Source organism: Haliotis cracherodii, unplaced genomic scaffold (assembly GCF_022045235.1).
Source record: "Haliotis cracherodii isolate W230 unplaced genomic scaffold, xgHalCrac1.p SCAF_10, whole genome shotgun sequence".
Classification (NCBI taxonomy): domain Eukaryota; kingdom Metazoa; phylum Mollusca; class Gastropoda; order Lepetellida; family Haliotidae; genus Haliotis; species Haliotis cracherodii.
In genome coordinates this window covers 6,040,472-6,056,326 of record NW_027266265.1, presented here as the reverse complement: position 1 = coordinate 6,056,326, position 15,855 = coordinate 6,040,472, and the positions used below count along the sequence as shown (strand labels likewise).

At 39.8% G+C, this 15,855-nt stretch overlaps 1 protein-coding gene across 1 annotated transcript in view; it reads right to left on the bottom strand.

Moving 5' to 3' along the window:
* The window catches only part of LOC139453993 (poly [ADP-ribose] polymerase 2-like), a 30,047-nt gene extending 20,514 nt beyond the window's left edge, over window positions 1-9,533 (bottom strand). The window contains exons 1-6 of the mRNA XM_071235467.1: window positions 9,438-9,533; window positions 6,026-6,204; window positions 5,175-5,298; window positions 4,241-4,453; window positions 2,771-3,013; window positions 1,133-1,245 (exon numbers count right to left, since the gene is read on the bottom strand). Coding sequence (XP_071091568.1) covers window positions 1,133-1,245; window positions 2,771-3,013; window positions 4,241-4,453; window positions 5,175-5,298; window positions 6,026-6,204; window positions 9,438-9,459 — 894 coding nt within the window. The 5' untranslated portion in view covers window positions 9,460-9,533. The remainder of the gene's footprint in view (window positions 1-1,132; window positions 1,246-2,770; window positions 3,014-4,240; window positions 4,454-5,174; window positions 5,299-6,025; window positions 6,205-9,437) is intronic.
* Between the last annotated feature and the right edge of the window lie 6,322 nt (window positions 9,534-15,855).

The window sequence follows — 15,855 nt, the reverse complement described above, 5'->3', positions numbered from 1 at the left end:
GTTGTGTAACCGCGTGTTATTGTTGTGCTGTATATATCACCTCAGACCCGTGAAGATCCGGGGTAGAATAGGACTTCAGCAACCCATGCTTGCTATAAAAGGCGACTATGCTTGTCGTAAGAGGCGACAAACGGGATCGGGTGGTCAGGCTCACTGACGTGGTTGAAACATGTCATCGATTCCAATTGCGTGGATCGATGCTCATGATATCAATCACTGGATTGTCTGGTCCAGACTCTATTATTTACAGACTGCCGTCTAAAGCTGGAATATTGCAGAGTGCCGAATAAAACAACAAACCAACAATATCACCTCAAATACAAGAAGTTTTTCAGACCTTGCTTCGCACAGTGACACCTTGCTACTCTAGACACTGTTAGCCTGGACACTGTTAGCCTGGACCCTGTCAATCTGGACCCTGTTAGTCTGGACAGTATTAGTCAGAATCCTGTTTATCTGGACCCTGTCAGTCTGGACCCTGTCTGTCTGGACAGTGTTAGTCAGAATCCTGTCAATCGACCCTGTTAGTCAGGAAACTGTCAGTCTGAACCCTGTTAGCCTGGACAGTTAGTCAGAATCCTGTTAGCCTGAACCCAGTCAGTCTGGACCCTGTTATTCTGGACAGTGTTAGTCAGAATCCTGTTAATCTGTACCCTGTTCGTCTGGACAGTGTTAGTCAGAATCCTGTTAATCTGGACCCTGTCAGTCTGGACCCTGTCAGTCTGGACCCTGTTGGTCAGGACATTGTTAGTCAGGACACTGTTTGTCTGGACCCTGTTAGTCAGGACGCTGTTACTCTAGACACTGTTAGTCTTGTTATTCCTGATGAGAACACTGTATCAGTGTTAAACATTAGGTAAACTCAAACAACTTGGTTGTGAGGCTGATTCTGTACAGTAAAACCCTCTCAGTCTGAACAGTTCCCTGTAATATCTTCCAGATTAGCGAATATCCGGATTTGCAAATGTCTGGATTAGTGAATGTCCACATTAGCAAATGTCTTCGGGTCACGATGACACACAATCAACCAAGTCACTGAGTCTGACCATTAGTCACTACATCGGACCAGCATAGGTTGCTATAGACCAATCCAACAAGGCGTCGCCAGGGGTACAGCCTTCAGTAATCTCACCTGGTTGAGCATGCAATCCCAGACATCCTTGGCGTCAAAGTAAACGTGTGTCTTATGCATCATACTGCACTCCGGGTCCACAGGGGCTTTCCCCTTCACCACCACTGTCCTCACTGAAAACAGGAGCAGAGCTGTACACAACCAATCAATGCAGCCTGTAATCTAACGTGGATCAGTCTAACAAGGCTTTATCTAGATATGCTGCATATTTGCGTAAAATACTCCCCCGAAATATTCAAAACCCAATTACTTTCAATCATCTTGCATACAAAAATGCGTGTATTGAATGAAAAACTCCAATGTATAAAAACAGCATGCGTAAATACCCAATGAAGCTTTTGTATCATGCGTACAACGGAGCTAATTTCCGAAACACAATTATAAGCTAATTTACTTTCTGAGTCAAGCCTATATATTTAGAACAGTTATATACATCTAAAATATTATTTCATTTTTTTTAAATCTTAAAATGTTCACTAATTTGGGAAAAAACCAAAAGAGTGATGAATGGATGAGTGAAATTATATTGGTTACCCAATGAAAAATGTTATAACCCAATTAAAATAGAGTAAAAACTCAATTGCTCCAAAAGTTATCTGGAGCTCTGGGGAGCAGAGCTGAACACAACCAATCAATGCAGCCTGTAATCCAATGTGGATCAGTCTAACAGGGCTTTATCTAGACCTCCTCAGAGGCTGATATTCGACCACAAATTTGAAGCAAATGTCAGTATTAATTCCCATTTTACCAATTCATGCCATTATAGTCCAAACTAATGTTATGGCTTTGTAGAGGTTCCTGGTATCTGACTGATAACAGGACCAATGAAGGGTATGTCATGCTTAATTTTACATCATAATATTGAATACAATGTTGAAATACTATATTGAAAGTACCTGTGCATTTTGGAAAGCGATAACTTTGAAATAAATTGCAAATTTCCCAATTTGCCAACCATGGGCACTTAGTTTGGAATAGGAACATATCTTGTCAGGATCATAGTTTCAAATTGTGTGGTCCTTATGGCCAGCAGTAAATGTATGTGTCTAGCTATTTGTCCCTATAAGCTGCAGTGTTATCATGGGACATGCAGTGAGTGTGAGTGTGTATGGTTTTACGCCGCTTTTAGCAATATTCCAGCAATATCACGGCGGGGGACACCAGAAATGGGCTTCACACATTGTACCCATGTGGGGAATCGAACCCGGGTCTTCGGCGTGACGAACTAACGCTTTAACCACTAGGCTACCCGACCGCCCCCATGGGACATGCAATGCTAAGAGTTAGAAAGCCTTCAGGTCTTTGAAAGGCATTTAGAAGTGATACACATAAGGAAGAGAATATATGGATGTCAACTTCTTTATTATGAGGAAAACAATGTTGTGTTCCTCATAATAAAGAAGTTATCTATACGTTCTCTTCCTTAGAAAGCCTTGTTATGATTTCCTTTTCGTTCACCTCACATCTGATCTTAGTATCGCAAAAGTTGATGTGCAGCAGCAAGATATTAATGCAAACTGAATATGTTCAAGGCAGCATGTGATTAACAATACGTCAAAAAAACATCGGGAAGACTTGTCAAAAATTTGATTAAAAGGGTTGTTGTTAGAGTTCCAGAAGGACAAAAAGTCTTCTCACCTGTAGATTTTGTAGGCACTTCCTCTCCATCTTCTTCTTCCTCCTTCACTCTCCCCGACTTGCCACGCCCACTTTTACCTGCCTTCCCCCCACTCTTAGCAGCCGTTTTCCCCGTAGACTTGGCAGCTGCCTTCCCCGTGGACTTGGCAGCTGGTGCATCCCCTGCACTGGACACTGACGGCATCTCTTCATCCTCATCAGCATCATCAACAGCATCAACATCATTATCGGCGGCAATGGAATCTGCAAACACACACATGGAAGAGAAACATCATTTTGTCCACGAATCTGAGGACAGAATGAGCAAGTCCCTGTCTGTTAATTCACTGTTATTATACATCATGGTTATTTTGCGTTGCGTGATCCTTTTATAACATAGCTGGTAACTCAAAGAATGTATACTGTAGGGACAATCTCAGTAAAATCAGATCTCAGTTCTCGCTACCGCTAAACAAAGATCTGAGGACATCCCATTACGGGTCATGCCAGACCGTCCTTTCACGAACTTTGACCGACCAATTGAATGACTGACAAGAAGTCGACAATAGCCAATCAGAAAGTAGCTTAATCGAGCTTCACGGCACAAGTTTCAAACTGGCAACTAAGCTTCGAAACATACTTTGACATATACTTTGATAAAAAATCAAAACTGAACAAAAGAACATTCAGGAATGGCTAATAGATGGTCTAGATAACTGTTGTTCGGGATACCCTGTTGTTTTTTTTCGAGGTTGCACAATCAAAAATCACATTCTAACGGTCACTTTCATGATCTGATAAGTGATGCTCTGATTGGTTGAATGAAAGGTCGTTCTGACATGAACCGCAGGTAATAATTCAACATATGCCTCATGGAATCACATCAATTCTTCACTGCTTAGGAATAAAGGATGTAATTTAACCACTACAAGTAAACACTGCAACCAAGAAAATGTAGGTAAAAAAATAAATTGCAAGATTCCTTTGATTGGTTAACCAAGCAATATTTTAAGGATTTACACTGTGTGTACATTTGAATATTTACACTGCCATAAACACCAAAAATAAGGGCCCGTGAAGATCCAGGGTAGAATGAGTTGTTAGCAATCCATGCTTGTTGTAGAAGGTGACTATGCTTGTTGTAAGAGGCAACTAACGGGATTGGGTGGTAAGGCTCGCTGACTTGGTTGATGAATGTCATCGTATCCCAATTTCTTGGGTCAATGCTCATGATGTCAATCACTGGATTGTCTGGTCCAGACTTGATTATTTACAGACCACCATCATAAAGCTGGAATATTGCTGAGTGTGGCGTTAAACAACAAATAAACAAACAAAAGTTAATTTCGAAATAATATTTTCCTGACCAAAAGCCAACTATCTGCAATAACTTCACAGACAGTAACCAATTTCTGAAACAGGAATCATGTGACAATGGCAGACAGGTGATCCTGGTAGTCTGTGTAATCCTGAACACAAGAAGTAGCTCACCCGCCTTCTCCCTGGCCACTTTGCGAGCCACGTTCGTCGTAGTGTTAATCTGCTCCATGGTCTTCAGGTCGATGGCGTACGAGCGATGCTGTGCCTCGATGTCGACCGTTTCGTCGGTGCCGTCTCGCTGTGCCTGCTCCAACAAGAGGCTGGTGTCTGCAGGGTAGGGGTTCCACTTTCCATGCTCATTCTCCCACTGCCAGACATAAAAGTCTGAAAGCAGAACAAACTCAAATGTTAAAAACTTATAAAAGTTTCTGGCACGTGGAGGTGAGAATCAGAACATGCAGAAAGGGGCAATGTGATGTCTTAACGGATAGTACACTGGAGGCCAATTATGTTGACACGATCAGCAGCGGTAGAAACTAACATTTTTAGTCCACTAGTCTTCATGATGTTAACATATACTACTCAAAAGAAGTTAGGGAACTCTCCATTCTTTCATATTACTATAGTTAATATCTCAGATTATGACAGATTCACTACAGTAATACGGAAGAATCGTTTGTTCCTAAACTTCTTTTGAGTAGTATATATAGCAAAACCCTTAAAAATGGCACATTTCTTCTGGACCTTATGATACCTTAACTATTGGGCAACACGTGAAGTTCTGGGGTAGAATAGATCTTCAGCAACCCATGCTTGCCATAAAAGGCGACTAAAGGGATCGGGTGTTCAGGCTAGTTGACTTGGTTGATGCATGTCATCGATCCCAATTGCGTAGATCGATGCTTATGATGTCAATCACTGGATTGATTGGTTCAGATTTGATTATTTACAGACTGCCGTCATATAGATGGAATACTGCTGAGTGCGGCATTAAACAAAAAACAACCAACCAAACTATAGGGCAGTTTGGCAAGGACTACAGGACGAGTGCCAATTTCTGACGCTGTATAGTCAGCAGTGTCTGTGAAACAAACAAGGGTCTTACCATCCGAGTCGGCATCCTTCATCGTCAGCCGGATTCGTCTCTCCCAGCCTGTCTTCTTGTTCTTCTGCACCATCTTCCCAAACTGAGCTATAAGTGTGACTGATGAGGATACCTTGTACTGATACTGCAACAGAGAACAAGGAAGGGAGTGAAAGTCGCATCACATTACTTAACCTATCAAACTTTGTTTATTCAGGGAGGTCTTATCTCATTAAAATCAATCTTCGTTCTCGCTATCGCTAAACAAAGATCTGCGGACAGCCCTTCACGGGTCACATTAGACCGACCTTTCGTGAACTTTGACCGACCAATGAAACTACTGACAGGAAGTTGACATTAGCCAATCAGAAGTCAGCTTTCTTGTGCTTTAAGGCACTTTCAAACTGGCATGATCGCCCGATTGGTCAGATGTGACCCGTAAAGGGATGTCCTCAGATACTTGTTTAGCCGGAGCGAGAACTAAGATCCGATTTTCATGACATTGAGGGAGGTCTGAAATGGTGTGAATGAGTTAGTGAGTTGGGCTTAACGCCACATTGAACAGCATTCCAGTTGTATCATGGCATATCAACTTTGGAGGAAAGCCTGAAGTGATGCAGGTCTTTGAAGTTTACCACATTGGTGAAACCCAGGAGCATGTGTATGGCGCTGACAAACCTAAAAACATAATAGGGGTGAACCAGGATTTGAACCCATGATCACGGGTTCCTGGTGTACCCAAGGGATGCAACTCTGCACAGCAAACTGCAGCACCTTGGTGACAGAGCCACCCATGCCCCCCCCATCCCCCCTGAATAAACAAAGACCAGAAATATATTGACAATGTGGAAGTGAGTGAGAATGAAAATCACCTCTTTCTTTTTGCTGTTGAATGCATTTGTGACACTGATGTTGAGATTGTCTCCATACTGCGTCCACTTGCCACCATCCCCCTCCCACTCCCACCGCACACACACACCCTTGATGCTAGCCTCATCCAAACGAGCCTTCTTAGCTTCCTTGGGCGCATCGCCCTCCGCACTTCTCTTGGCTGAAAATATAGACGTAGAAAGTTAGCAGAAGCTTGAAGTTTTACCATTAATTCCAAGACCTGGTGGTGCAACAATATGCTAAGCAGTGACTTACGGTATTTTCTTGAGTATAGTAAGCACTTTTTTCCCAAAAAATCACAGCTGTGTAGTAGGTTTGGGACGGGTTACTCGGGTACTCGGGTCGGGTGGGTACCGAGTAGCATGCGGGTACCACAAGGACTACCCGGACACGTGGTTAGTCACGTGATATATTGTGTCATGACAAAAAATCACCATAACTACATGGTTACACAAGTCACTGATGTTCACATTTCTTCATGATTATGCACCCATTCCTTCTGACTTATATATGTTTGAATACAACTTCAGTGTATGCATGACCACATTGTTTTTATACTTGTATCTAAATACATTTTGCTCGGGCTGCTGTCAAACTATTACCAATGGGACATTTTGTACCTATCTCTTGAAACCAACAGTGGGTACCCGAGTAGGGTCGGGTAATAGGGGTGTGGGTACCCGGGTAGTAAGTTTCGACTCGTCCCAGCCCTACTGTGTAGAAGGGGGTGCGCATTATACACGCCATAATGAGTTTTGATATTTTTCCCTAAACGCAAAGACATTACCGTGAGCATGTAACACCAGAAATTCCATGTCAACAAATCTGTACTGAAGTACACAAATTAATCACATAATTACACTATCTGGTTATAAAAAGTGTTCATTGTATATCTGGACTTACATGTTTGTAACTTATTTCATTCATGTTATTCAAAATTCCTTTTAATATTGTTTTAATTAATTTGGGCAAAATCGTGTGTGAAGCGATCACAAGATCGCACAACTCACTGTTATTAACATCAACCACGGTCAGATTACTGCTACTGACGCCTTGAAACGAACCTTAGCTGACAGAGAATGGATAAATATATCATAAATGCCATACTTTGACTTGTTAAAAGTCATATTTGTTGTAGTCTATGTTAACTTAAAGTTCTTGTGATCCCGTGCGCGGGAGCCTTGACAGTGACTGGTCAAATTGTTCCATGTGAAAAATAATAACTGGCAAATGCGATCAGCTGCACAGAAGTGCTACGCTTAAGGTTATTATTTTTTTCATATATTTAGTAAAAGCTGCAACTAAAATAACATGACATTGGAATATATTATTCCTGTAAAAAAAAAGTTTCAGATACAATTTTTCACGATACTTTCGGTTAAACCAAAACATTTCTCCTGGGATAAGAATGGTTAGTTGGTTGGTTTGGTTTTTGACCCCGCACTCAGCAATATTCTAGCTATATGACAGCGGTCTGTACATAATCAAGTCTGGACCAGACAATCCAGTAATTAATATCATAAGCATCGATTCACGCACTTGGGATACGTTGACATGCATCAACCAAGTCAGCTAGCCTGACCATCCAATCCTGTTAGTCGCCTCTTACGACAAGCATAGTCGCCTTTTATGGCAAGCATGGGGGCTGAAGACCTATTCTAACCCGGATCTTCACGGGTCAGGGGTAATAATGAATTCCAACAACCTGAATTAAGAAATTCTTAATTTCATCTTGTGAATATTTAAGAGAGAGAATTTCGGAGCATATGATAAAGGAGAAAACACATACTCTGAAACGTGTTCCTCATAACAAAGAAGTTGACATCCATCAATTCTCATATGTGCATCTCTTCTAAATGCCATTCAAAGACTTTACAGACTCGTCGTAGACCTGAAGTAAATATTGGCCTCTGAGAAGGTCTCCATAAATCGATAGGTGTGTATGTGTCTGTGATACAATGTCTATTCCAATCCACCAAGTTCGTGACATCCTTCAGTTTAAAGGAATTTGATTCCACGGCAGGGATAGGAATGTCTTTTCTTGTAAGTGTGCCACAGGCGACTTTTATGTGTACCCTTTAAGATGGAAGTGTACCAACCAGAAGAATACATTTCATTGAAAACAAAATCAACTATTTGAAGTTATGTTCATTAAGCATGGTCACATGCTAAGCTAGGCTAATTCGTGAATCTAAAAAGCTAACACCTAACCATGGGTGCTATCACAAATAGGAGTGTTTGTTTACCAAGTTATCAGCACTGACTGTTTACCCTTATGGGCATGTTCAGAAGCCATTTTCCCCGCGAAACTTGAAATCTGATAAAAATTATTTGGATCTACTAAAATTACTCTAGATTAATTCGTTAAAATAGACAGCTAGGTCCATACCCTAACTCACATCTAACCCTTTGGATTGTAAGAGGGTGGCTACCCCTAAGGATCTTTAAGGGGTGTTTGGTCGTAAAGGGGTACCTAACTCTAATGATCGTAATCGGTTGCTTCATCGGAAGAGCCATCCAATGGCCAAGGATAGTGTTGGGGATAACCTATCCTAACCCAAAGATCGAAGAGGAATGTGCTATATGTGAAGCAAGAACCACAGCCGGCAGACTGCACAAATTAGTACGCTTGATAAACAGCAGATTGTTGCTTAAATGTATAACATGGTATAACGAGTGTTGGATGCCATCTTGATCTGAGTCAATTCCTACTTGCCCATCAAGTATCTGTTTTACTCTCTGAAACACTAAAAGGCACAATACCTTAAGTAGGATAACAACTAGTCTGTCTTATAGACCCTGATACAAATATATATCAAATACAGCTCATGCAAGTCTATAATGTTTGGCAAGTCTAGATTATTGCAGTGTCAGAAAAAAAGAAGAGAGTGTCACTTGCCATGGGCTCCCTTTTATTATATTTTTATTAAGATAACTGAACTGGTTTTTTTCAGTACGCTATGTTCATTTCAGAGCTTAGATGCTAGTCTAGATAACAGCAGCCTAAACCCAAAAGTGAAATTTTTAAGTCAAGCTGAAAATTAAATTAATAGATCTAGGCGTTGTTTAATTACAATGTCAGCGTGCACCACAGACCCAAACAGTAACACGAGAACATGTCACTTCTATGTTCGGAAGCCCGTCATTGTATACGTGCAAGCTGTTGCTGTCGTCCCACGTGACAATCGTGAAGGATGACAAGCGTGTGAGCTAATTAGCAACTCATGACATCCCCAATCAGCCTAATCCCACCACAAATAAGAGCTTCCTTCCTGAATCCACTTTGACAAGAATTGACAACTCTTTTTGTCCACTCTGATTGAGTTGTCATGGTCGTATTTTACTAAATATTCGAAATATTTCGGTACCGGTGCTTTCAGACGTACACACTACCTGGTTTAGATCGCCTCCCCATGCTTTATCAGCGTGTTGCAACTCTACTTGGCCTAAACTTGCTCTGGGATATTTATACCGACATTTGTAACAAGTTCCTACATGTGCTTGGGTAATCTCAAAAGTAGAATCGTAGTACGAACTTTGAATATCGTACGGTCCTCAATTTTCAAATTGTTCGTCCGTTTCTATTGCTTGTTTAAGATAAATATATAATATTTTGGCCATATTGGACCCTAAACTATACATTTTCAAACAGAAATGTCTATATCAAACAAATAAAACTATGTTAAATTGAGATTCCCTCTTTTATACGATATTGTGCAATTTCCCGCCATGAAAAATGAAAACAACGTGACGTCAAAGGTCACGTGGTGTCAGCGTAGCCCAGTCTACAACTTCGTGGAGGGGTGTGTGTAACTTGACCAGTGAGTACACTATTTACAATTTGCATTATAATTGCTAATTAGCTTACCGCTCTGCCTTAATTGGCCGAGACGCTTATCTGTTTCAAATCAATCAGTCCCGTATTGAATCAGCTGATCTTGAAATTAACACGAGCTGTTCTTGTCACGGTAAACATGATGCACTGTTTACATTTGCGTTTGCACGAATGGCACAGAAAAACAATTTGACCTGTGCATAACAAACTTGCCATGATCATTATTGAAGATTACGGCACTGCATTGTCATGACGGGCGAGGGGGGATTTATGTCACCTATGTATGTTTCTAGCTGTTACCTGTCGGAGTTAGTGCGTGCTGTATAGATTTGGCATTTGTTTGCTGAGTTCGGTGAGCGTCGAGCGTGTTACGTGTCGAGAGCAGTGATAGTGATTGGGTCGTGATCGGCGCTAGCGGAGACTAAGATGGTGACCTCAAAAACTACTCACATTCTTGAAATTCCAAAACTTTTCTGTCGAGACAGTCGAAAAGAAAGTTGCGAATAACTCTGTCACAGTATCGTAGGTTATGTCTGCTGAACTCACACTTATGAAAATATTGATTTTAATAAATCCAGGCCATTATCTCAAACCAATGCGTTCAGTTCAATATGCTGGTTGAGTTTCATGCACACATACGACACGCCTATTGTGTGAAGGAGTTATCCATCTTAACATGTCATTATCATTTTTTATATTGATGAGATGTTGAATATTAAGATCAGTGAATAATAGAATTTATTACCTGTAAACAAAGTATTATGATATGCAGTTTTCAACACTGTTGTAAATCATATCTATTTGAGTGAAAGAATTGTCTAGTCTAGAAGAATTTGTTTTGTTGTTTCATTTAACACGAGTCATTTTTAAGAAAAATATATGCAAATGACATGCTGTTTGACTGAAAACATGCTTTTCTTAAAAAATTGAACATTATTTTGTTTGTTTGTATTTAACATAAATCTGATAAAAAAATAATTATGTCAAGCTTTTTCTTCAGACATATGTCCTCACATAACCCCTTAAAACCTTTTAATGTATTTTTGTTATTATTTTTCTTCTTGCAACTTAACATATTCACCAAGAAAGTCAGTATTACAAGAAAACAATCTTTTTTCAGGCATGACATGCAATAACAGAACTGTGGTGTGGTTTCAGAAGTTTCCCTCCTTATTAAATTAAAGAAAAACATTTTTACTTAATTTTCTTAAACCTATTTTAAATGTAACAGAGGCAAGACCAAGTGTATTTCTAGTTCTAGATATTTTCGAGATTAATATGTGAGGGAGGCAGATATGATGATTTGTTTTCTCTTGAAGCCATTTACAACAAATGTTTAAGAAAAATTGGTAGCAGGATAATTTAGGGTATAGTTTCAAGTACCAGTATTTTGTTATTTATTGATGGACAAAAAGATAAGTCAAAGATTTCAAATCAGAATAACCACCTCTGATTGAACAGCTGGTTCGATGTCCATATCACCAATTTAATTTAATTTTACCACTCTTAAAAACTACTGGGAACAATTCAATTTAGCACAGTTAAATTGTACAGGTAACCTGGCTCTACCATAAACACAGTATATTTTTCTCTTTAGTTTCCCCTCAACATAAATTAATCAAGAATAAAACTACTACCTGATACATATGAAAGATGGGGTTTGAAATAAGAAATTTTTTAGTCAAACTCAATATTCATAATTGAAGTACTACTCTTTCAGAGCTCCAGATAATATACGCATCAGAAATGCTGAAATACGCAGTAAAATAAAATCCAAGCATATCAAATACGCAACGAACATTACAGATACGCTACTAAAATAAAACTTGTGCGTATCATCAAAATATTGTGAAGTAACCCTGCGTATTCGATTAGCAAATCAGCAACTTATTTTGAAATTCTATACGGACATTCCGTCAACCTTGCCAAACTCCACGATGACAGTTACATCATGATCATTTGCCATCACACTTTCTTGTGGAAGTATCGCGGTATTTTTGAGTCCTATAAAGCTCTCAAACCCACACGACACCAGTTTGCAGGGACTAGATGAATAGTGTTTTTAAATATTTAACTTCAATACCCACATGTATAAAAACTAGTGGGTAACGGAAATTTGAATACCCAGATAGAATTACTGATACTCAATGATTTTAAAATGCATGGGTAAAATACCCACAACACCCACAACACCAAAAGCTTATCTGGAAACTGCTCAAAGATAGATCTTAAACAACAGCTATGCTACTCAATATTTGATAAGGATCCAGAGTTCTTTTATGTAGACACGAAACAGAGAAAAACATTGTATAGAAATTGTGGTTATATCTCTCTATTTGAAGCTATAAATGTGGCAATGCAATGGCCGAGTCAAATGCTATTTGTATGACAACATCTCCAAAACATCAGTCAAATTTGGTCCTTATCAACACCACCAGAATATCCAATGTAAAGTAGTGTATTTTTCATAACGTTCCAGGGCCCCGTTCCACAAAGCAATCGTAGTGCTACGACTGTCATAAGTCTATGTTAAAGTATAGGAGTTACGATCACCTCAGCGTTACGATCGCTTTGAGGAATGGGACCCAGAACTGAACCATTTCTTAAGATATCATTGAAAGAGTGGATTTAAGGTGAATATATGTTCTGTGGAAACATTAAGACCCATTTTGACCAATATTAATATAATTTCGTCTGATTTATGAGTTGATCTGAAAAGGCTGCAGATGTGAAGAAAGCTACAGATATTGATGATGCTTCTCTCCTGCTTTGTCTTCCGAAACATTTGGAGTTGGAGCATCCACTCATTCATGACCAAAGAAAATAGTCTTCCTATTCACAAAATTCTTTTTAAAATTTTCAAAGATATGTGATGATCCAGGGTAGAATAGGTCTTCAGCAACCCATGCTTGCTGTAAATAGCAACTATGCTTGTCGTTAGAGGCGACTAACAGGATCGGATGGTCATGTTCGCTGACTTGGTTCATGCATGTCATCAATCTCAATTGCGTGGATTGATGCTCATGATGTCAATCTGGATTGTCCTGTCCAGACTCGATTATGAACAGACTGCCGTGATATAGCTGGAACATTGCTGAATGCAGCGTTAAACAACAAACAAACAACCAAACAAAAAAAAGTATTGTGAAATGGAAACAGACAAGTACGTTTTCTAAACTCCAGTAATAAATTTTATTACTTGCCCGTGAAGAGATCACCCGTTTAATAAACATACAGCTGTATTACACATTGTGTAATACCAAAACGCGTGCTTATGTACTCTCGGAACACGTTTCACGAACAAATATTGAAAGCTCTCAACATCCCTTGGCTTATTCAACGACACTGTGTGTGGAGTTGATAGATCACTGAGAGGAGCTTATGCACACTCGATGACCCCAGCAACCTTGTTGCTAGGCTAACGTCACATGGCATTGTTTCGCCGATGGATCAACTTGGAGATGCAAGGCCTGTTCCACAAGGCGATCGTATTGTAGCCCAACGACAGTCGTTAGTCTAAATTAAAGTATGTGAGTTGCGATAGTCGTAGCCCTACGATAATTTTGTGAATTCTAAAGGTGGACCGTTGTATGGTATTAAATTCATACGTTTCAACTTTTGACGTGTTTGAAGTATTATTCTGTTAAACTCAATTGGACTATGCTGTGCATCATGTAGGTGTCAGCCTATTCATACTCAACAGTATAATTAAAAAAACGTTATAAATGGCAAGTAATAATTAAAATACTAAACGAGCTCCCTTGTAAAACCAATTTTATGAAACTCGTGAATAGTTGTGGTATCTGACGAGCGACTATTCACTCGTTTCATAAAATTGGTATTACATGGGAGCTCGTTTAGTATTCTATATATTTACAATTTTTTATTATGGTATTCAAAACAATATAAAAACTATCAGGACAAATAGAAATAAAAATAGAACGAGTTTTGAAGGCCACCTGTTACTGAGTATGGTAATTGCCAGGAAGGTGACAATGGAGACATATGCTCTCAACACTACACTTCACCAACCGGGAGAAAATGTCATATCATCACATAATTTATAGACATATTGTATAAGAAGTGGCTCACAGTTGAGACAGTGTTTGTGATTGAATGACCTGTCATTGTTATGTTCCATCATCATCAATCAACAACTGTTTATTGCATTACCACATCAGAGAGGTGTATCGGCGCTGATGGCTCTGATAGGCTACCGTGTCCATTCATCCCGGATCATCCACTGGGTTTAAAGGCTTGTTTATCTCACCTCGCATCTGTGTTCCAGCCTGTGCCAGGAGCACAGCTCTGCTGTTACAATGCATATCCTGCTAATCAAAGGAGCCTGCATATTTTGGCGTACAAATAATGTAAGTTACACCACGAGATAGGTTGCTGGTAGTGATGAGACTCAGATTGGGGGTGATGATAGGCCTGAATTAAAGGTGCGGGTGATAGGCTGTACTTATAGCTTGCAAAGAAGGCTTTTGTCCAAAATTTAGGCCATTGGGAGATTATCATAAAAAATGTCCTCAATAATTTATTTTGGAAATCTGATAGGATATTGATGCATCTTGGAAGACCTCCTAAACCTGATATCACACAAATGTCCACATGTCCAAAGGATGTTTTTTGTCTGAGACAAATCCTTTTTAAAGGGGTGAGAATGTCTCTGTGTATAAGTTCTTGTCATGGTAATAATTAACTAATAATATCTATTTTGTTTACATATTTAAGCCAGACGGTTTTGTTTCTTGTTAAAAAAAAATATCTGGATCAGAGTCCTAATAGCAGGCGGCTTGAGAGGAGGTCACTTTTACAGAAAAAAAATAAAATTATAATCAGATTTTTTGGTATTAGATTGTGAATGCTCAGTAACTCAGTAACTATATATATTTAACTGCTTACTTTGTTCCCCGAGAGCCCTTGATGTGAAGGTCAGAGATGTATGAATAAGAGAGGGTTACTTTCAACAGAGCATTGATTGTATTTTCAGAATTAATTGTAGACGGCTGTCCTGTCAAACGGGGGAATCTGTCTTCACAATGTACATCACATATACACCATGTACACTTCACTCAGGATTCCTCCACAGTCAGCTTTGTGTTCCACTGTGTTCCATGGTGAAGCCGGACAGCCCTAGGTCAGTGTGCTATAGTACACACGTAATGTGGGTCAGGAAGTAGAGATTAGAGGAGTTGAATTGGTATCACATTCAATTAGTGAATCTTAAAAAGGGGTTTTAATTTTGATTTTACATTTGCACAATAAAACAGGATGGCTGTGTTGTCGAGTGAGTGAGTGAGTGAGTGAGTCAAGGGGTGAGTGTGAGTGAGTGAGGGGGGGAGCGGATGAATGTGTGAGGTAGTGAGTGAGGGGTGAGTAAGTAAGTGAGTGGGTGAGTGAGTATGCTTGGCGTCACTTTTAGCACTATTCCAGCAATATCATGGTAGGGGACACCAGAAATGGACTTCGCAGATTGTAACTATGTGGGGAATCAAACCGGGTCTTCGGCGCGACAAGCGAATGCTTGAACCACTAGGCCACTCCACCAACACCTTAAGGTGCAGAGCTTGAGGTTGATGTGGATAATTATGGATGAAGTCATCAATTACTTATGACAATGGGGTTGGGTTAGCCAGCTGCCTAAGTAATGGCCCTGTTCCACAAAGCAAGCTTAGCGCTAAGACGATCGTAACTCTGGTATTTTATCATAGACTACAACAGTCATAACACGGAGATCACTTTGTGGAACGAGTCCCTGCTCACAGACGCTTGTTATGAAAATGACAGACCTGGTATCAAAACTATGGTTCTGGGAGATTCCTATTATTCAGAAAGTGTAGAAATGTAATATTATTTGTCTTTTCAAAGATGTTGTTGTTTGTTGTTTAACTCCGCACTCAGCAATATTCCAGCTATATGACGACGGTCTGTAAATAATCAAGTCTGGACCAGACAATCCAGTGATTGACA